Source organism: Phyllopteryx taeniolatus, chromosome 10 (genome assembly GCF_024500385.1).
Source record: "Phyllopteryx taeniolatus isolate TA_2022b chromosome 10, UOR_Ptae_1.2, whole genome shotgun sequence".
NCBI lineage: Eukaryota > Metazoa > Chordata > Actinopteri > Syngnathiformes > Syngnathidae > Phyllopteryx > Phyllopteryx taeniolatus.
Genome location: NC_084511.1, coordinates 25,760,265 through 25,781,982, shown reverse-complemented (window position 1 = coordinate 25,781,982; position 21,718 = coordinate 25,760,265). Strand labels below are relative to the sequence as shown.

Sequence of the window (21,718 nt, the reverse complement as noted above, 5' to 3'; positions counted from 1 at the left end):
TTTTTTTCCCCTCAATATGTGCGTAGTTTCAACCCATTAGTTTTTCCCTAAAATGTGTGCTTTTTGGTCTAATATTTGTATATTTTTATATATACTGTATTTTGTAAATAGTTTGACCATTGTTGTTTTAGTGCTCGTTGTGCCAATGGACGCATTGTTTTGACTTGTGCCACTCCCATAAGCAAAACCCTGATGCATTTGCTTCAGCAATATCGTGATACTAATAACAGTGATCATTTTGTTCAGTGTTTAATGAGAAGATAACGTGTAAGGGATTTGTGGGGGGGGGGGGGGGGGGGGGGGGTTGAAAAAGAGGCCTCCAAATACCTAGCTGTGGTCCCACTGCGTTAACTCAATCATTTGAAATGAGGCATTTATCAGATATGCCAGTCTTTTGTGTCACCTCACAAAGCTGCGGCTGCATTCCGCCCAAGAACAACAACAATAAAACAGATAATAAGCCATTCATCAGAGTTTTCATGCAGCGGACTGACTGAGTGGTCCGACAAGTCAAAAGCGACGAGTTGCTGTCACTGAAATTCTCCACGACAGGAAACAAAACGGCGCTTGTGTGCCGATTGTTGGGCCGGCCTTGCAATGAAGCAAAAATCCATTCCACATGATGCGCTCATTGTTTCGGCTTGCACACTTCAAATATGGATCATATCTCATTATCGTGGCGCTGTCTCGCTCATTTATGCTCCACTAGAGGATTATTCAAAAGCAGCGGCGCACAAATTTGGGCTACGGGTCCAAATTGCGGTCTATTTTTATCTGTTCATAGAGGCTTATTGATTCATGTTTGTCTTCATCGTTCATTTCTTTGTACAGGTCATTATATTGATGTCATTAAGTTTGGCCGTATAGATATTGCAACATATTGTAGTTGTTTCCCCCCCAATCTATCATGTGCAGTTTTTTAATAAACTAACTGTTAAACTCGTACTGAAAGGCTAACATCAGATATCGGTACTGTCCGACATCCGACAGCTGTATCAGGATATTATTGTCACCCGTGGCAAAATATTGCGATATATCGTACAGGTTGGGAAAAGCAGTCTAGCTGGTATTGTTCAGCGCAAAGGTGGGGGACTCGAGTCACATGACTTGGACTCGAGTCGACTTGCTTGGCTAAAACTTATGGCTCGACTTGACTTAGACTCAAACTAAATGATTTGGCAAGTGATACTGTCAAATACAGCGTGCCTTTTTGTTTTTTTAAAAGAAAGGTTTATTATTTTGATGAAATCGGAAAAAAGACAAACGCTACATGCAAGGTTTGCAGCTCAAAGATAAAAAAAAACATCAACGAGGTGTACCTCCATGTTTCAGGCGCTGGTTAGTGTCAGATTAGCTCATTAATTAATAGCTGATCACCAGGCGTCCATCGTCATCACCCTTTTACCAATATATTTGTTGTGACATTTCGGTTTGGTGATGTGCCTGAGATTTTTGTAAAGTAAAAAAAAAAGAAAAAAAAAAGAAAAAAAAAGGTTGCATTCAAATTGGCAGATGTTTATCCATCCCCCCCAAATTTTTCCCAATCCATATTTGAGCTGTGCCTCCCGCGAGCAAAATCAAAGGAATTGTGTCAATTGAACCATGCAGTGTAAATGCAGCATTGCATCTGCAATCTGTGGAGCCACCTGTTACCGTTACTGCAACAGAATAATAGCTTTGTGTTCAATTCAACATGCCGACATTTCACACCAAGTCAATTTGTGCGTAAATTGGACGAGATCAACATTATTTTAGTATAAATACGTTCAGTGACATTTATTTTTTTTCTTAATGTCAAATATGTACCTTGGATCAAGAAAGAGTGAGAAACTACTTTTTTTTTTTATCCAATATAAATGTCAATGCACGTCACCTTTGAACAGGTGACGAGGCGATGATGATGTAAGGCGAGAGGATGCCAACTGAAAAGAAAAACCTCCAACAATTTCCTCACCTCGATCCATTTCTGCGCCTCCCGGAAAGCGGACGCGGCCACCGGCTGACACTGATGCGACTGTCCGGTGTGTGCCTCCGGACTTGCCATTCCCGAGCGGTGTTGTGCCTGTGACAGTTCTGTCAACAAAAATTGACAACAACAACAAAAAAAAAAATGAATTGAAGCTGGTCGCTAGCGTCGTTATTCCGAGTTATAGTCGGCCTGTGGCGGTTATGTCGCAGTAGCAGCACCGGCGAGAGCGTCGAGCCACGGTGGCTACCCTCCGGTTGAGCTCCACGGAGAGTGTGCGGCGGGCGGCCGGGCGGGCTGCGGCGGTGGAGGAGGAGAGATAACACAAAGCTCGTCCCAGTCAGCTACACTGGTTCCGGTAGGGACGCTGACGAACTAAGTCAAAATAAAGCAAAGCGCAGGTGGCCATTTTTTTTTTTCCACAGCCAACTGTGATCTCACGTAATAAAAACGTTGGACGGTCTAGCGCGAGATTACGGCTTTATACCGTGTAAATAGTACATTTATCGTGGGGTGTTGCGATAAAACTTAAAAAAAAGAATAAAAAGGCAACGTCCTTCGTATTTCTTAAACTTCGGAGTCAACCGTTTCGTTGAACTAGCACCTTTTCCATTCATTTAAAATGTTTCCTCCAAGCTGATTGGATCACCGTGGTCACCTGGTGTCTCGCAGCATTTTATTAGTGATCAAAACAACTCTCGCTCTTATTGGTGTGCCAGAAGCCAAGGTGGGCGGGGATAGTAACATAAAGGAAGTCACTGTTTACCTGAACATCGACTCAAAAGACCAAACCATACTCTTATTGTGAAGTAGAACCGGATTTACTGGGATTTTATAGCCTCCTTTTGGCTCCCTTTATTCAGTCGTACTGACGGGACGCCGCAGTGTGCAAACTACAAAAGAATCAATAACAAACAACAAAAATCAATCATAACATTATTTCCTCAGTCAAAAGTGAGCATTATCGTGTTTCTAATATATATATATATATATATGTGTGTGTGTATATATATATATAGTGTCTCTGAGTTGCTCAATGGCGTCCAGGCATCCTGGATACCAGCAACAAGAGTGAAGTGGTTGACTTTCGTGTGTGTTTTTTGTGCGTGATTGTGGTGTGTTTGTCAGTCAGCTGTTGCATCTGTGCCTGGCAGGACACACGCCGACTCTGCAGCTTGGTAAGTGTACTGCAGCACTACTATTTTGCATCTTAAAAACGCATTTAAATGTTTTTTTTTTTCTCTTTTGTTTTTGTAATTCTGTCAGCAATCTTCACTAGTTCGACCTGCAAATATGTTAGTTTTCCAACAAGCAGTGGCAATTTGCCCTTAATTCTGGTAGTTAATGGTTGTATTTTATATTAATGTTTAAAAAATGTAGTTCTATGACAGAAATATATACTCGACATACTTGAGAAAAGATGCATACAATACAGTACTTCTGTTTCTTTGGTTCTGGATTTTTAAAAAAGGAAAATACCTTCGTTGGTCGAGAGAGGGAGCCAAAGTTTAACTAGATGCAAATAACTTGTTCAATGTATTCCTTCCTTTTTGTTATTTTTTTCTTTTGCAAATTATTTCTGAAATACTTGCCAGTTCGTTTTAATATTAAAGTGTATTTTATAATGGATTTTTTGTTTTTGTTTACATTTTCAGCACAGGCACTAATGTAGCTTTGTTCCACAAAAGTCTCGTGATATGGTGCCATGAAAAAGTATTTGTCCCTTTCTCAAATTTCTCAAATTTTTTTTGGGCATAGTTTATCCACCTTGTTTAATATCATCAAACAAATGTGTCAGATAAAGGTACAGTAACCCAAAAATGTGATTAGCCACAGCTAATTTGTAATCTTACAAGGGGGGCATTACTTTTTCACACAGGGCCAGGTAGCTTTGAAAAGTAAATAATAATACCATTTAAAAACTGCATTTTGTTAAGGGTTATATTTGTCTGATATTTACATTTGTTTGATGATCTTAAACAAAGTGGGGAAACGATGCAAGAAAAAAACATTTTGAGAAGGGAAAAGTTTCTGATGGCATTGCGGGAGGTGAATTGCATTGTAGCAAGGAAACAAGCCATTAAAAAGTCACTTTTCTATCATATGTCTTGTGATCATTCATTCCTCTGCAGTTTTTGAAGACTCGAAAACATTTTGACGGTCCCGTCAAATGTCTTCTTGGTTGATGGCGGTGTCTTTGCCGCTGCTTCCCGCCGTCCTGCTGGTGTTGGGTCGCCATCGCGTCCGAGTGGCCAAGTTCTGCCGTGGCGCGTTGGACAGGATGCGGCGGCTGCTGCGGGGACGCGCCTGCGCCAAGAGCACGCACGCCTTCGTCTTCTCCCGCTGCATCCACGGCAACGCCGGCAGCGTTCTGGAGACCTTTGACCTCTACGCGGAGACGCACGCCTCCGCCTCAGTCGGCCCGCAGATTGGTCAGTGTGCGCGCCTGTTCAAATGTAAATACAGGGTTACCCTGCATATTTGCAATTCTACTCGCAGATTCCCCTATTCGCAGATTTTTGGGTTATCCTATCCACTGTTAATTTGATGAAAAATGTACTTAGGCACTTTTTTTCTGCTCAGGCTGAAGCTCCGTATAAGTATTGCTTTGGCGCCATGTCATAGTATCTTGGTTCCAAATAGGAACCACGTGATGCTTTGAGATACGACTTCAATTGGTTCTTTGACCCCGCTCGTGATGCAAAACACTTGTATCTTGGGTGAATGTGAGGCTTTGGGTACAGTGATGGTGTAAATAAAGCACTATATACTGTAAGTGCAGTCCCTTTACCATTTAACTGTAGTTTGCTGCACAAACGGTTCATGGCTGCGTCGGGAGAAGCAAAGGGGAAAAACACGGTGTGTTCAGAGACCGCTCACACTTCAAACTAGGACAGAAAAACAAATAATGTTAATAGCTACAAATATATAAACAATGTGGGCTTTCTCATCAGCGTAGAGTGGAGCGTAACCAACTTTTTTCAAAGAGCAAAATAGCAGGCAAATTAATGTGGCCAGAAATTTATATGCTTATTGTTATTGCAAATTTACGATTTAGGACAAAAATAAAAGTGAAACTACTTTGGAAATAAAAAAAATAAAATAAATAAATCTTTAAGCAGTTAAGTTGTCTGCTTAGGGGAGGCCTTGGATAAGGTGGTGCGGCGCGTCCGGCCCTCTCGGGTGCTGGAACTGGGGACGCACTGCGGCTACAGCTCAGTGCTCCTGCTGAGTCTGCTGCCCGCCGATGGCAGGCTGCTCACGGTGGAGCAGGACCCCGCGGTGGCCGACCTCGGGGAGGAGATCATCCTGGTGGCGGGCTTCAAACAGTCTCAGGTACGAAAGTCATTCAAACTTGTCAAAATAAATTGTTCAAGAGTTGCCCAGGTTAAAGTAAGACCACTGTAATGAGCTGAAAAGTTGCCCGGGTTAAAATATGTATACATCACCAAAATTTTGCAGGTTAAGGACTACTGCAAATCCCTCTAAAAATTGTACAGGTTAACACGACTATAGCCTACCCAATAATCCCATGTGTCCAGGTCCAGACTAGTCTGCTTAAGGAACTCTACATTGTCAATTTGAAGCAAAAAGTGACAAAATGGCATGCATGTAGTTCCAGGTGTTGACAGGCAGTTCAGGTAAGACCATCCCAACACTGCGCCCTTTTATGGAACCAGCTCCAGGGACCGGAAACAGCTTCAACCTGGTGCTCATGGACCACGATCCCCAGCAGTACCTTGTGGACCTGCTGGCTCTGGAGAGCGAGGGTCTGCTCTGCCTCTCAGGCTGCTCCATAGTTCTGATCATCAGGAACCAGCGAGACAAAAGTCTGGAAGAACTGGTCAGCGCAAGACCAGATTGCTACAGCATCAAGTCGCAGGTTCCTGGGATGGTAGAGCTCTTCTACCAGAAGAACCGCACATGACGATGCTTCCCTTAGGAAACCATGTAAAAGGGAATTCAATTTTCTGCCTAAAAATGGAGAGAATTGCCTACAAACCCCAAATTTCAATCAAGTTGCCACATTGTGTAAAATAAAGACTTTACAATCCTTCAACCTCCAGTCAAGTGAATACACTACACAACATTTGGCAAATATTCACACATTTTGAATTTGATGCCGACAACAGGGCAAACTTTCAACTTTAAGGACAAGGAGTAAACCAAAAGGCTTTCTATAAATCACTTTATTTTCAATGAATGACAAATACAAGACTAAAATGTTCTCTTTTCAAGATCTAATATTTTGTTGGTACAATAACATCCCCATACATGCAGTCTTCCTCCAAAGCCAGGTTGTAGAGAAAGCCGCTACCTCCTTTGTAGGCACTGGTCACGATCCTCAGCCAGCCACTCTCGCCCTGAAGCGGAAGACGAGTCGAGCGAAATCACAGCCAAGCCGTCGCCGCCATCTGGGCCCTTTTAGACACGAGACCACTCACCCAAGGCTCCCCCCAGGAGTTGCGTACGATCCAGTATTCGGTGCCGTTTTCCACCCCCCAGCCGGCCACCGACACTATGTGGTTGATCTCGGGATCCTTGACGTATTCCATGTACAACCCACCGGCGTACACGTCTAGATTCTCTGTGGCCATGATTGCGCAGCTGCATGATTGGAAAAAAGGGGGGGGGGGGGGGGGGGAGAAAATGGGCACGCTCTGAACTTTGAGTTTATCAATTTAAAAAAAAGGCACCAGGAAAAGGGTCACTTCCTGTGTATTTTCAGACATTGCTTCTTGAGACAAGATAGTCATGCAAAATTCAATGGTGCCAAGTAAAACTGGCTTTGGGGGCTGATTATTATTATTTTTTTTAAGGGTCCCTTCAACACCCACAAAATTCTCCCAAATTTAGCATGATGCATCTTGAATCAGCAGTTCAAACTTGGTAGAGATCGATAGCTTGAAATTCATCCCCAAATGTCGTCTTTGCGGCATTGGCAAGTAAAACTCGCTTCGACAGCAATCAGACAAACTCAAAACATTTGGCCTTGAGAGCTTTTCAGAAAACGTCAAAACCTGATTGGTCCTCTCGTGTAGATTTCCGCCATCATGTCGTCCCGCCCTGCGATGGCGCCGTAGTCGCCAACTCTCCACAGAGTGTAGTTGGCCACTTTGTCGCACTTGCCGAAAGTCACGCACGTCCCGCACGCATTGAAAGGATGGCATTCTGCGCCCGGGAAATGCACAACAGGGGGTTATTATACAAAGTGGCAGGTCATGGATTTTGTATCTGGGCCTTCCCTGACCTAATCGTCTAGAAACCAATGACACAACTTAACCAGATTACTGATATAGTTTAAAGTTATATGGGCCAGCACTACTGATCCAGAAGCTCCTGGTCATAATTAGCTTGACATGGCAACACAGAGGCTGAAATCTGATTGGACAAAAGAAAAAAAAAATGAATACATTTTCATGGAACGAATAGACCAGATTGGAACTGTAGGTCAGAGTTTCTGATAGGATTTAGTCTAGCAGAGAAGGCCTCGCTGGACCACCGGTACGTCTCATCATCTGTGATACCAACTCTGATCAATGGCCTGGTAGTTGTTGCAGGTTTCGTCCGGGATGCCTTTCTTGTGGGCGTACTCCCACACGCCGCCGTGGTCGCCCCCGTGACACGTGCCCGAGTCGGCGCAATCCAGCACGTGCTGGACCGACAGGTAGGCTGAAGGCCACGCCGCTCTACGCTTGATGTTGATGCGATCTGTCAAGAAACAAGTCAGGAATTTTAGCAATCTTTAAGTCGCCGACTTGTGGAGACACCATTGTGCTTTTGTACATTGTCAGAGTCCTTACTTGTAAGAGACGACAAGAGTTGACTCGGCACTACTTCTACTTTGGTAAAATACTTTCTCCACCTCACCTGCCATGGCACTGGTGCTGCCGTGGGCCCAGCAGGACCCGCAGTACTGGGGGATGTGCTGGTTCCGGGTAGCGCTGACATAATTGACGCCATTCACGTTTCTCCAGTCCCAAGTCTTCGGCAGCCGGATCAGGTTGAGGATCTCGTGTGGCCGAGGTGCGGTTCTGCGAGAGAGAACGAGAGCTTGGAGGTGACCAAAAGTTTACCGACCGGTTAAAGAAAGCGAAGACAAACGGAGCCCCGACTTAACAAGCAGTGTGAACACTTGGAGCAAAATGGCCGTCTACTGTACTTCCACCCCACAAAAAAAGGACTTTCCAAGTTCTGGTTCAGGCATTTGCACAACTGCAACTCCACAGCGAGGTGCCCAGGTCTAAATCTGATTGTATCCTGGGCAAGAGGGTTCCCTCTTTGGACACATGTATACACCCAGACCCCCCTGAAACTCTTTATCGTCCGCAAACGCACTTCAACCCCTAACCGCAAAACAGAGCAACAACAACAACAAAAAAAAAAATGAACTCACTTGACTCCCCAGTCTGGTTTCCGAGGGACAGGCCGGTAACAGCGAGGCCTCTCGCTGAAAACCTTTCCTGCCGAACCGGCAGGCCATGCGAACGAAAGGACAAAACACAACAGCAGAAGCATGTTGAATGAATCGGAAGGCAACGCAGCCCGGAATAAATACTGCCGAATGTGCCGTTAGGGCTTGACATCACCTGGGAGCCACAGCCAGTCTGTCATTGCTCCAATTAGTCACATGAAGGCCTATAGCACAGGTGTCAAACTCAAGGCCCGGGGCCCACATCCGGCCCGCCACATCAATTTATGTGGCCCGCGAAAGCAAATCAAATGTGTCGACTTGATGGCTCTTGCTAAAATAAAACGTTAAAATAACAAATTCATCCACCCATCCATTTTCATTACCGCTTATCCACACAAAAGGTCGCGGGCTGCTGGAGCCTATCCCAGCTATCTTCGAGCGGGAGGCAGGGTACACCCTGAACCGGTCGCCAGCCAATCGCAGGGCACATAGAAACAACCAACCATTCGCACTCACGGGCAATTTAGAGTTGTCAATCAACCTACCATGCATGTTTTTGGGATGTGGGAGGAAATCGGAGTGGTCGGAGAAAACCCACCCAGGCACGGGGAGAACATGCAAACTCCACAGAGGCGGGGCCGGGATCTGAACCCCGGTCCCCAGAACTGTGAGGCAGGTGACATTGCAAATCGTCTTCACTTTTAAGAACGTTGATTGCAAACATTTTTGTGACCGATCGGCATTTCAAAATAAACTGAATTAACAACTTTTGACTGGGTTCTGATTTCAAATATAGGTATTTATCGATTTTGTTTCTTCTTTTTTGTGTATATGTAATAACATGAAGCAATTGTACATTTTCTGTATGTGTTCGCAATCATGACGGCCCTCCGGGGAAAACCATAACGATGATGTGGCCCGCAGCACAAATTTGTTTGACAGCCCTAGCCTATAGGGACTTCCTTAAAAAAAATAAAATAAAATAAAAAAAAAAACATATTCCGGTAAACTTGTGTATCCTGGTATCACCCCCACCCATGAAAATGACCATTTATTTATGTATTATTCTGTAATCGTGTTTGGCTTTCGGAAGTTGGAACCTTCCGCAAAGACATGTAATGACCCAAAGTCTCCACTAGGTGACGCTCTCTGCTTTAGCAAAACTACAACGTCATTTGACTCAATAGCAGGCCGTTGTTTCAAAACGAATGGCACACATTTTTAGGCTTTCATTTTTTTTTTTTTCTTTAAACGATGTTTCCCAAGGCCTCAAAATTGTAGTTGGGGGATGGGGGGGGGACGACGACGACGACGACATATATATTCGTAATTGTGTTCCAACTACATGAGAGTTACACATATACATATGCACATTCCTTACACAAAAATATACACATTATATAGTAACCGTAAACATAAACGCTGACATTGACATTACATATCCTATACATGCTTATACTGTACCTTTAAGTATGCATACAAACAGACATATTGACATACACGTACACTTTGCATGCACACTCCATCAATATGCAATACATGCATATACACATACCCAGTACAGTAGAGTACAGTACAGTACAGTACAGTACACGTATGCATGAAATGTAAAAACACCAATTCCAATGAAGTCAGGACCTTGTGTAAAATGTGAATAAAGTTTAGATTTATTTATGTAATCTACTGTACATGACATTTGTATTTGCTTATGTCTGTGCGCATTATCGCCACCTAAAGGCCTGGAAACAAGGCTATCATTTATTGCTTCATGGTTTTTCCATTCCGCTTCGTAGGCCTTAGTTGGAGGTCTGCAAGTGCCGTCTGCAACTGTCCAAATATGTAAAACTATAACTACTATTGTACGTGTATACTCCTCCTCCTATATACTGTATACTATGCTGTTTCAGTTGCAGGCTAGAAGATTAACTGCACCTTCTTTTCTCCTTTTTATATGCATTCTAGCGGCACACCTGGCGAGAGAAACACTGAAAAACATCCTTTGCATACAGTCATGAGAAATATGTATGCATACATATGTGGCAGAAGGAAAGATTGAACCAAGTGACCCTCAAATCTCAGCTCTCCTTGTGACCACCTGATAAAAACACTCACTGGTTCTCCCTTTTAATCTTGTGGAAAGATCTTACAACGTCAAGCAGCCCTACCACCCACCTCTGATCCCCGGCTTAAACCTGCACGCACGCACGCACGCACGCACGCACACACAAATGCTCGCTCCCCGTTGAGCGAGGGAAGATGGAGAGAAAATAGACCTCCCACCATGCGGCTTTTTAAGAGGGCTGAAACCTCTCGAAATTTTCTCCCAGAGTTGAAGAGACTTCCTACGCTTGAACATTTTCTTTTTCGACGTCAGAAGCGGGATGCCGTCCATGTGTCATTACTTTGGTCAATAAATTCGACGAGCACCCGTGCTGACGTTGGGCATTTTAATCGTTCTATTGTAATTTGATCGTAGTGGCTAACAACACGGCTAGTATTACGAGAAAAACAACTATCTAGAGAGCCGAGATTAGCCGCAAATATCTTTTTGGGTGTCAGAAGTGGGATACCCTGGCAAAAATCGTTTTCTTCGTTCCATTGTAGACCATCAGTAGTTAACAACATGGAGAGCTGAGATTAGCTGCTCTTTTCTTTTTTGGCATCAGAAGTGGGATGCCACTGGATGAGCACCCATGCTGTCCTCTGACTTTTAAATTGTTTGATTGTATTTTGACCAACCGTTAGCAGCATGCGTTATTAGCGTTAGCGTTATTCAGAGACTAACAACTCCCAAGAGATCAAAGATTAGCGCCTAACATCTTTTTGGGTTCAGAAGTGGGATGCCATGGCACAAATTGGATGAGCACTTGTGCTGTACTTAACATTTTAATGATTCAATTGCACTTTGACTCATGGTTAACAACACAGATTGAATTCAGAGGAAAACAACTTTCTCGAGAGCCGCACTTTGCTGCAATATGTGTTTTGGCGTCAGACGTACGGTACCACAGCGAGAATCTTTTTAATTGTTCCATTGTACTCTGGCCAACACCAGTGGTTAACAACGTGGATGGCATTCTGATAAAAACAACTGTCTAGCAAGCTGAAATTAGCTGCTAATGTATTTTTTTTATATCAGAAGTGGGATGTCATGGCAAAAACTTTTTAATTGTTACATTGTACTTTAATATCTTTGCATAGATTTCAGCAAAAAGGGGTGGGGATCCTGTAATAAATGTAAACAATAAAGACACTTTTTCTTGATCATTTTATGTTCTCTTGGGGTTGAACAGACCTTTTACACTTGAACTTAAATATTTTTGGCTGGCGTCAGAAGTAGGATGATATAAAAATAGGACGAGCAGCCATGGATCTGGATTTTAGTTAGTTTGACTCGACCAATGTAAATACACAAGATAGTATTTCGAGAAAATTAACTGAGCCGAGATTAGCCGTAAACATATTAGCATGGATTTTGGTGAAAAGGGAGAAAGAGCCTTCAATAAATGTAGACAACAAGGTTATTTTGTTGACTTATTCTATATCATTTTATGTTCTCTCAGGGATTGGAGAGATGTCCTATGTCTGACCTTATTTTTTGGGGGGCATCAGAAGTGGGATGCCATTGCAAAAATTGGATGAGCACCCATGTTTCCATGGGAAATCGTAATCGTTTAATTCTATGTATCTTACTAGCATGACTAGATTCTCCCAAAAATCAACTCGCAAGTAATCTGAGGTTAGCTGCTAAAATTTTAGCAAAAAAAGGCGAATATAGCCTTTGATAGGCTTAGGTGTTTTTTTTTTTTTTGTGTGTGTCAGAAATGGGATACCATTGTGAAATTTGGTTGACCACCGGGCTGTCATTGGACATTGTAAACCTAAAATTCTACGTAATTTATTAACACAAATATAATTTTTAGATAATCAACTCCAAAGGGATCTAAGATTAGCCGCTAACGTCTTAGCATAGATTTTAGTCAAAAGGGGGAAAGGGCCTTTGCTAAATGTACACAATGAAGACATTTTGTTGACATATTCTTTATCATTCTGTTTTCTTCTCTGTTCTTCTCTGACTTAGTTTTTTTTGGCATCAGAAGCGGGATGCCAAAGTGTGACCTTACAATTCGGCTATTTAATGTTTGCCCATCAGACTGCACTGTCTGAAACACCGTCAAGCGAAAAGCTAAGCATAGCTGCGGTATTAGCGCATGTTAACAACTTCTATCCCACTTCTGACAGCAGAAAAATTGGCTACAATTATTGCGAGTTGCTTTGTTTAAAAAAAAAAATAGGTCGAGAAGTTGGCGCCACACTGAGTAGTACTCGCTTCATCGCAACGCCCAAGCTTAGCAAAAGCTTGCATGAGACAGAATCAGCCGCCCCAAAACAGAGTAACTTCATCCAGTGTAAATGGTATCTTAGCTTATTTCTTTTACTACATGCGATTCGATGAATCATTTTTGTTGTCATTTATTTTTATTTATTTTTCCCAGTGTATTTTCCCATTGGTTTTTAACTCCTTAACAAGGAGTACATGTTGCAAAAAGAAGCATTTTGTCCAAAAGAAACACCTGAAACGGTTCAGTCATCTAATTTTTTTCCCCTTTTTTTTTTTTTTTTTTTTTGGGACGTCGGCGACTGCTCCGCTCTCTACCAATTAGTCGACGTGATTGACTGGTGGTGGCGCAGAGGGCTCGGCCCTACATGGGGTCAGCGGGGGCTCTATCTCAAACACACAGTCCCACATGGGAACCTGATCTGATATTTATAGAATAGCACAGAAGAGGCCAACACAGGGGTCATCGCTGGCTTGTTTACAGCTGCTGCTAAGGGACGAGGAAAAGCGCCAAGTGTCACTAAGTACAGAGTTAAGCTTTTCCGGCGAATTGTCGTAGTTTGGCGAACTCGGACCAAGTAATTCGATCAAATAAGCATAATCTGGAATCAGGACTCCTGGAAAGAAGGTTTCCATAATTTTTCGATGTATGATGCGCATTTTCTACCCCAAAAATATTTTTTTTAAGTCAATAGTGCGCATTATACATAGGTATAGGGGAAAAAGGAATTTTTTTTTTCACATTTTATAAATGTATGCCGCCATGTAGAGATTATGAAAAAGCTGTACACTTTAATTCCAATATGCCACCGCCACCTCAAGGTTATGAGAAAGGTGTACACTTTCATTCTAATATGCCACTGCCACCCAAAGATGTAGCCTACACTTTCATTCTAATATGACAGGGGTATGTATGACTGCGTATATGTACAGTTGTGCTCATAAGTTTACATACCCTGGCAGAATTTGTGAAATATTGTTTTTTTTTAAATACGACTGATGACTGGACAACAACCATCATTAATTTCTTCATGGTTATGTTTTGTTTAATGATAATGATTTTCTGAAATGCTTGACAGTTTAATTTGAATCCCATTAAAATGTAATTAAATGTGTTTCGCCTGGTCCTTCATGTTTTCTTTAAAGAATTGTACCCATTGAACCCCGCTCCTCAGAACTGTGAGGCAGATGCTCTAACCAGTCCTCCTCCATGCCGCCACTTCAGAATGATGCGTTGAAAAAAACGAACAAAATACAGATAATACTGCACGATTTGATCATATGAGTAGAAGAAAAATCAAGCATTGTAAAAATGCATTACACTGTACATTGGTAGAATTTTTTTCCCGAATTTTGAGGTGAACTTTGTGGGTGCGTATTATACATGGGTACACATTATACACAAGAAATTACGGTACATTGCCAAGGTTGCCACAGTATCAAAATACTATGTGATCGGTAAATATATAATTTTGGCTGATGCCCCCGCCTTTATAAACACTAAAAATGTTGATATGAGCTGTAAATATTCATGAATGCGATTTGAAAAAAAGAGCCTAAAACAACTTCTTCCCTTGCAGAACATGCTCATATATCAAGAGCTGTCATAAATAATGTTGTTTTTCCACCCTTTACATTCAATTAGCACCCCAAATGCCCCCCTGCCTTTTTCTGAATGCCACCTCCATCAATGCAACGGGTGACACAATGAACACCCCCACAACCCACCCAAGTCCCACTCAGGTATTTTTCTCTCTCGGGCCCTCGCTTACAGCATCCCCGTGGGAGGGCTGTGCACAAATCCAATGAAAAGCAAAAGGCATCCATATTTGGCAGCGCTTTTGTCTCCTCTGACAGCGTAGTGGGGGAAAAAAAGCCCCCCCACCCCCCAAATAATGAATTGGATTAGATGTGCAAGGCATTAAGAAAATGGAAGCGGTGAGGAGTAGGGAGGGAGGGCGGTCTTAATTTGGATTAAATTGTGTGGCTGATTAAAGTTGCAGTAGACAAAAAAAAAAACATCTCGAAGAAAGGGGTTCATTAAAGCAACAATATGGGAATGTGGACCTTTTTTTTTTAAGTTTTATTTTTTTTTTTGGTATGTATTTTTCTGTTCGGGATTATGCAAAGATTTTTGATCCATGGAAGATGGCAAACATGGTCGGTTCTCCTTCAGGTTTGGTGCTTTTCGACCGGCTTGCAAGTCCCATTGGTTTGTTTATACAATTCAAATAATTAACAGATTATATATAAACATGTATGAATACAATAAAAAATAATATTAGCATTAACATGAGTTACCCATTGTTTAGTGAATTAGTATAATTGAAAAATACTAAAATCAAGTGCAATGTGAAGTATAAAAGGTAAAAACAAATAAATTACAATAAAGTAAAAAAAAAAAAGAAGAAAAGAAAAACACACCAAATTTACAACTGGACTTGCCTTTTTAAAATAAAATATTTTGTTTTTAAATGTTAAAATATATTTTTACAAACATAAAATATAAAGAGTACGTAAAAAGAAATTACAGTAAAAAAAACCTTACAATTGTTGTGTTTTATTAGTCAATTTTAACAATAAATATAAGTTAAATATATGAAATGCTAGTATAATATAAACTACTGTATGAAAACTAAACATATAATATGATAAAATAATGTACAGTATAATAAAGTAAAAATTAAAAAACCTTTCGAAGAGGGCTTGTTTCTTTTATTTATTTACATAGTGTCATTGAAAATGTTTTAAAGCATAATTTAATTATAAAAAGGTAAATACAAGTAGTTTATGGAAATTTTTTTTTAAAAAATAAAATATGGTAAAGAAAGAAACACAATTAAAAGAAAAAACAAGTATATGAAAGTAAAATGTGCGACAAATTTATTACAGGGCTTGGCTTTCATCCACCCTCCCTGTATAAAGTATAAATCAAAATGGAGTATAATAAAGCTAAAAACTGCCACAAATGGACTTGACTTTAAAAAAAAAAAAAAAACTCTACGTGACGCTATTTAATGGGCATCACAAAAAATAGAACGATAACGTATCCAAATGAAATAAAACAAATAACCATTTGCGTTAGCACCGATCCTTGCACTGACACGTCACAAGGGGATTTCCAGACCTGTCCCACCTCTAAGCGCTGATGTGTGGTTGCCGTGACAACAAGGGAGATGTTATTCTCCTCATTAGAGGCCGACGCAGCATCACTGTGAATTTAAAGCTTCTATTTTAAGGCCCAATTAGGACACAGTGCTGCTTTGAATCATTGCTTTCTATTACCATACGACGTATACGGTACAGTACATCACACACACTAAGTACAGTGAGTCCCAGTTATTCATTTCTACTGAACTGGTCTGAAATTCTTATTTATTTTCTAGAAATAATGTATCTTCTTTCATCTAACTATGCCAGTGACGTATAGCGACGAGCGGAACCAAAACAACAACAAGAACAAAAGTCTTCCACAGAAGGTCTGATTAATCTGTTGCCATTCACAACGGAATCATGGTTTTGTGTTCAATTAAACAGACAGATTTAAAAAAAAAAAAAAAAAAGAGTCATTTATTTAAATGAGGCATTCATTATATGGGCTCAGCAGCTAACTCTTTAATGTCTGCATAAAACTAGTGTAATTACAATGCCATTTTTAATTTCACCTATGAGAAAAGGAGCCATCTATTGGTTTATTATAACATTTTTATTTTCTTATCTCAAATAAATAAATCAACTAATCATACAAAATGAAAAATGTTAAACATAAAAGTAAATATGCTTATTTAAAAATGATTATCTTATTATTTACAATAAATTAACCGTTAATTTAAAATAAATTGAACATATTCAATATAAAGTATACTGTATGTTAAATTGTTTATCTTATTATTTTTTCATTTTATTATTTATTTAATAAAAATGTACATGTCAAGTTTTTTATTTTGTATTTTTGTTTGTATTATTTGCAAAATGATTTCATGAAATAAATGTCTACAAATTATTATTATAAACCAATTTTAGGGGGCGACAAAAAACACCAAAATGAATCCAACAAATATTACGGGACTTTTTAATGTAAATACTCAGTGGGCTGGGTTAAAAAAGGAAGTAATCATGATAATACATATTATTTATATATACAGCACCTTTAAAAACACATTTACAAACAAATATTAATACATAATAAATATAATAAAAGGAATATAATATATAATACATTTTAATTGATTGATTTACTGATTAAATAAGGAAGCAGGCTGCATTTGGTCCCTGCGTTAGAGGTCAAACACCTCTGTGACAGACAAATACATTTCTCTTTGTCCAAAGGAGACGCTTTGTCCAAAAGATGCTTTTGGACTTGAGCAGAATGTCAAGTGTTGACCCTCAGGCTGCTCTCCCCCGAGGGCAGTGCCCCCCCCCCCGCTGCGGAATTCCAAAAGGTCACGGCAGCGGCGGCAGAAGCGGGCGGCTTCGCCTCGCCCTCCCAAAAGAGGACGGGAGGGAAAGAGACGAGCCGAGGAGCCCGTAGAGGAGACGGTTCTTGAGGAGATACGCGCCTCGCAAAACACACAGGTAGTAATAAAAGCCAGATGACTTCCTGGGTCGTATTTTCAAAGTGAAAAAAAAAAAAACAGCGGGCCGTCAATACAGTGAACCCACCGCATATTCCCGGGTCGGCATTCGCAAATTTGCCTATTCGCACATATTGTTTTGGAACCTATAAACTCACCTTTTCACCTATTTAGTTGTTGGTTCTCAGGCCACAGTGTTGCTTTGACAACATCTGCTGGGATCTTGGTGCTGAAGTGAGTTGAGGAACTTCATGAAGACAAGAGCAGTCCTTTACCGCCAACTTGTGGCATTTTTTAAGCAATGACAGTAAAGGATATGGGTGGAACGGACGAGTCGACGAATCTTTACCACTTTGCAGCAACGTTTAGAGATCGAAGTCGACTAATCACTCATTTTAATATATATCTATATTTTTTTGTTGTTGTTTTTTTTTTGCTCACCACGGTAGGGTTCTGTCTTTAGCCTCCACGAATAACGGGGATTCACAGTACTACACAAAAACGCAATACAACAGTACGGAACTGTGCTTACATCACCTGGAACACGTCAGAGTAAATATTTAGCCTAATAACATAATTGTCATATTTGAACATATTCAGAAAACAAGATTGCTGAAAGAAACAGTCCCATTGCTAATAAAGTCCCATGGGCCAGCACTACTGATTCTGAAGGCTCTGGGCGAATTGCATCGACATGGCAACACAAAGAGGCTGAAATCTGATTCGACCCAAAAAAATATATGTATATATATATATAAAACATCACATACGCATAATTGGAATCATTGCAGCCAAGAAAAGCTTATAATGTAAGTCAGTGGTTGAAGAGAAGGCTGTTCACAACTGGAAAAAAAAATGTCATCATGTATTTTGCAGCAAAACTTCAGTCGTCGTGGGATAACAAGGTTTTCGCCACAAGGCGGGAGGATGAGATTTTGCTGGTTTTGTCGAAACTCAGCTGCTGTGATGTGTTCCCGCGGGGCTGAGTTGTTAGTGGGAAAATATATCCTCTTGGCACCATGCTGAGAGCTGCAGGTTTGTTTTCATATTTCACCTTCAAAAGCAACACGCGGGGAAGGGAAATGTGTGTGTTGTATAATCCTGTTACCCAAACTACCAAAGCATATATTCTACGTTCACTGCGCACCGTCAAACAAAAATTGTCACAAAAAGTATATGTTTTGTTGTATTATGAATGGCAACAGGTTACCCATTTTTCCATTGTTGTGCCTGTCACTATAAATGCTGGCATAGATAGATGAACAAACATACATTGTTTGTTGTAAATGAATTTTCAGACCAATGAATTGAAAGTGCATTATTTCCATGGGAAAGTGGCTCGGAGTCCCTGTTCTATAACAGCGGTGTGTTTATATGGACACTTTTGTTAAACGCAACATTATTAGACTCCCTAATGTTGTTTTTATTTGCCCAACAGAAATGTACTAAATATTTATATTAATGGTAAAACTACCATAGCATTTTTAGCTAAAGCAAGCAGGTGGGGTAAACAATTACAGGATTGGCCCATCGGCAGTCACTTGTTGCTAGGCAGAATTGCGGGTGAACAATCATGTGTGCCCAATTAACATTGTTTCCTGTTGCATAGATCAAGACTACTGCTGGTTGCTAGGCGGATTTCTGAGAGAAAAATCAGATATACATCATAGATTAATGTTACTGCTTGTTGCGAGCACAATTCAGGGAAGAAAATCATTTTTTTTTTGGTGCTCCATAGACCAATATTGTTGAGCGTGGCATGAGGTCACGCACATATACAATAATATTGTAATTCTGTCGGCAGGGTTTATAAAGACAAATGCGAACTAAAAACATTATGCAAATGAACTGCAGCCTCATCCATTCATTTACTAAAGCCATGAGACTACACACTCTGTGGTGAAAAAAAAAATACAAGGTGACCTTGGCTTTTAGGCAAAAAAGCTTTCATCAATAAAATAACATTTATTTTGAAACTACTCGACTACTGTGTTGTCGTGCGTTTGTCGAAATCAGCCCCCGACTGTGCGTGTGTGTGTGTGTGTGTGTGTGTTTTGGCTGCACTTTCATTTAAATATTTATCGTATGAATGTCGGAGCCTGAGGGGACTGCTTGGAATTACCGCACTCGCTCGTTTAATTGCCAAAAGTGACACGCACGCGCACACATGCTCACACACGCACGCTTTGGCTTAGATAGATGTTCCCTTTTTCTTATTAATGAGCCAGCCGCAGCAGTTTGACATTTTTGGTTGGGCCCGCACATGCAAATGAGGCTGCAAGGTTCACAATTGAAGGCAAAACTGGTCACATTTGGACCAAATAAATCAATAAAAGTTACAGTTGTATAGAACATTGAATGCGTAAGTGTGATACATGAACATTAAATCTGAACATTTTCAGTTGTAGAGAGCATTAATTACATTTTCTGGGTGTAGGGCATGCACTTACCTCCTGCACCACACTACCCCAAATCTTGCAGTGGCTTTCAATAATATTACATATACGTTTTCGGAAAAAAAAGTCTCCTGTTTCTTTTTTTTTTTTTTTTTTTTTTTTTTTAATGAACACTTAGGCCTACTACGCTACTGTACTCTAATGTTTGTCAAGTTTTTTTTTTTTTAAGGTGGCAAAAAGTTTGAGAACCACTGGTATAGAACAAATATGGTGCAAATATGGTCCATTAGAGTTGTGTAGAACAGAAAATATGTTTAATATGTTTCATAGAAGTTGTATAGAATGTGTAATATGGTGTAAATGTGGTGGATTAGGGTTTTATAGAACGTTAGGTATGACAAATATGATGTAAACAGGTTCATTAGAGTTGTATAGAACATATATATATATATATATATATAACATAACTCTAACATTAAACATAGTGTGAACACAGTGTGCCCGCCTAGAATCTCCATTTGTGTTTACGTAACGAGCCCCAGAAGCTGCAGATCTACAACCCCCCCCCCCCCCCCCAGCCCCCCTCGTATTGGAGGAGCTATTAAACACAGAGACACAGGTCGGTGTTTCTCTCTTATCGCCGACCTTTTCCACTCTGCGGCCCCGGTGTGGCTACAAATGAATAAGCATAAATCAGTGAGACACCTATTGGGATTTTACTGGAAGTCAATGGAGAGAGGGAAAAACAAGTCAAGGGACCTTCCTAGTTGCGTCGGTTGCTTTTCTGTTCGGTGTTTTGAGTTTTGCAGAAATTCCCTGCATATTACCAGTTCACTATTCACAAATTCCCTTTTTTGCTTTGTGTGCGCGTGTGTGCATGTGTGTGTGTGGAACCTATCCCCCGGCACTTTGTGAAACGCCCTAAGAATGCCACAAGATGCCACCAAAGCCCCGTCTAAATATTAAAAGGAGTACAGTAATTGGTGTCAAGGAAGTGATGCATCTCGGGTGAGAGTAGACTAACATCTCGGTATGTTGGTTCGAGAGTTACGTTTAACCTGGGTTGTTAGTAGAAGTTACGGAGAGTCAGCATGCCATTTTTTTTTCGGGGTAATTTTGTAAGATGAGTTTGAAATTACAGTGGCGCCTCGAGATACAAATAGAATTTTTGGAATTTATTGTTGTATTATCTGTCCATGTGTTGCGCCATCATTTGTGTTCAAATAGCTTTTTGCAGTAAATTTATGAAGTTATATGCACAAATGAATTTGAAAAACTGTACGCTAACCTAAATAGCATTTAGCTGAGAGCATATTGGCTTAGCGCTGAGTCGTCTTCAAAAGGTGAGTAGTTTTGTTGTTTTCTTTCAATGTTGTTTTGTTTTACAATACAGTGGCTAACTTCTCACACTTGTATGACTTGTAAAAGATTACTTCAAACATTGGCCGTTACGATGGCAACAGTTTCCAGTTACAAATTCATTCTGTCTACATTATTTGTTATGAAATGAGAACCGTTTGGAGACCACCAAGGATTTATACAATCTGTCCTTTTACTTCTCAAGCAAAGCCAGGATGTCCTTCATGCGGTCAAACAAACATTGGCTCAGCATAAGCAAGATGATGCCATGATGAGGATTAGCATCGTAGCATCTTAAACCTTGACGAAAAGACAAACAAGAAATACACATCCCGGTGAGTATTATGGTTTGTCGAAGCATATGGATGACCTCTGTGAACAATGACTGCATCCTTTCCGGCTGGAGAATCCCTCTAAGCATGATAAATGGCGCTGGAACTGCTGCACATTGATTTGGGCCATCTGGACTGAAGAGGATGTGACCATATTTGGACAAGGGGAGTGGGGGGTCCGAATCGACCCAGCCTCCGCAGGTCTTATCTCGGATGTGCTGCATTCCAAACCAAAGGAAAATAGGAAAGCTTCCGATGTCCAACTGCAAATAGTCTCTCACGAAAGGAAACAAACAACATAGCCGAGGACCTCGATCGTTTTTTTGTTTTTTGTTTT

General features: G+C 40.7%; 3 protein-coding genes across 13 annotated transcripts in view; 1 reads left to right on the top strand and 2 right to left on the bottom strand.

Annotated features, from left to right (window-relative positions):
• The window catches only part of LOC133484521 (LIM and calponin homology domains-containing protein 1-like), a 64,006-nt gene extending 61,445 nt beyond the window's left edge, over positions 1-2,561 (bottom strand). For 6 of the 7 annotated variants that reach the window (XM_061787251.1, XM_061787247.1, XM_061787250.1 and 3 more), the window contains exon 1: positions 1,955-2,561. In XM_061787251.1, the coding sequence (XP_061643235.1) occupies positions 1,955-2,044 (90 nt within the window). In that variant the 5' untranslated portion in view covers positions 2,045-2,561. The remainder of the gene's footprint in view (positions 1-1,954) is intronic. The other variant, XM_061787248.1, reaches the window with a different exon arrangement.
• LOC133484524 (transmembrane O-methyltransferase homolog) lies at positions 1,889-6,033 on the top strand. 5 transcript variants are annotated; one of them, XM_061787259.1, is made up of 5 exons: positions 1,889-2,021; positions 3,099-3,144; positions 4,099-4,398; positions 5,106-5,302; positions 5,583-6,030. In XM_061787259.1, exons 3-5 carry the CDS (start codon positions 4,137-4,139, stop codon positions 5,892-5,894), a joined length of 771 nt encoding a protein of 256 aa, XP_061643243.1. In that variant the 5' UTR covers positions 1,889-2,021; positions 3,099-3,144; positions 4,099-4,136; the 3' UTR covers positions 5,895-6,030. The 5 variants fall into 5 exon arrangements, with proteins under 5 accessions (XP_061643243.1, XP_061643242.1, XP_061643246.1 ...); XM_061787258.1 differs by having other exon boundaries at positions 1,901-2,021; positions 3,095-3,144; XM_061787262.1 differs by having other exon boundaries at positions 1,950-2,021; positions 3,121-3,144; positions 5,583-6,033.
• Positions 6,034-6,141: 108 nt separating this feature from the next.
• Positions 6,142-8,522, bottom strand: LOC133484522 (cathepsin Z-like). The gene is made up of 6 exons (XM_061787256.1): positions 8,364-8,522; positions 7,838-8,001; positions 7,499-7,678; positions 6,988-7,138; positions 6,412-6,574; positions 6,142-6,330 (listed from the first exon to the last, which is right to left on the bottom strand). Exons 1-6 carry the CDS (start codon positions 8,483-8,485, stop codon positions 6,208-6,210), a joined length of 903 nt encoding a protein of 300 aa, XP_061643240.1. The 5' UTR covers positions 8,486-8,522; the 3' UTR covers positions 6,142-6,207.
• Between the last annotated feature and the right edge of the window lie 13,196 nt (positions 8,523-21,718).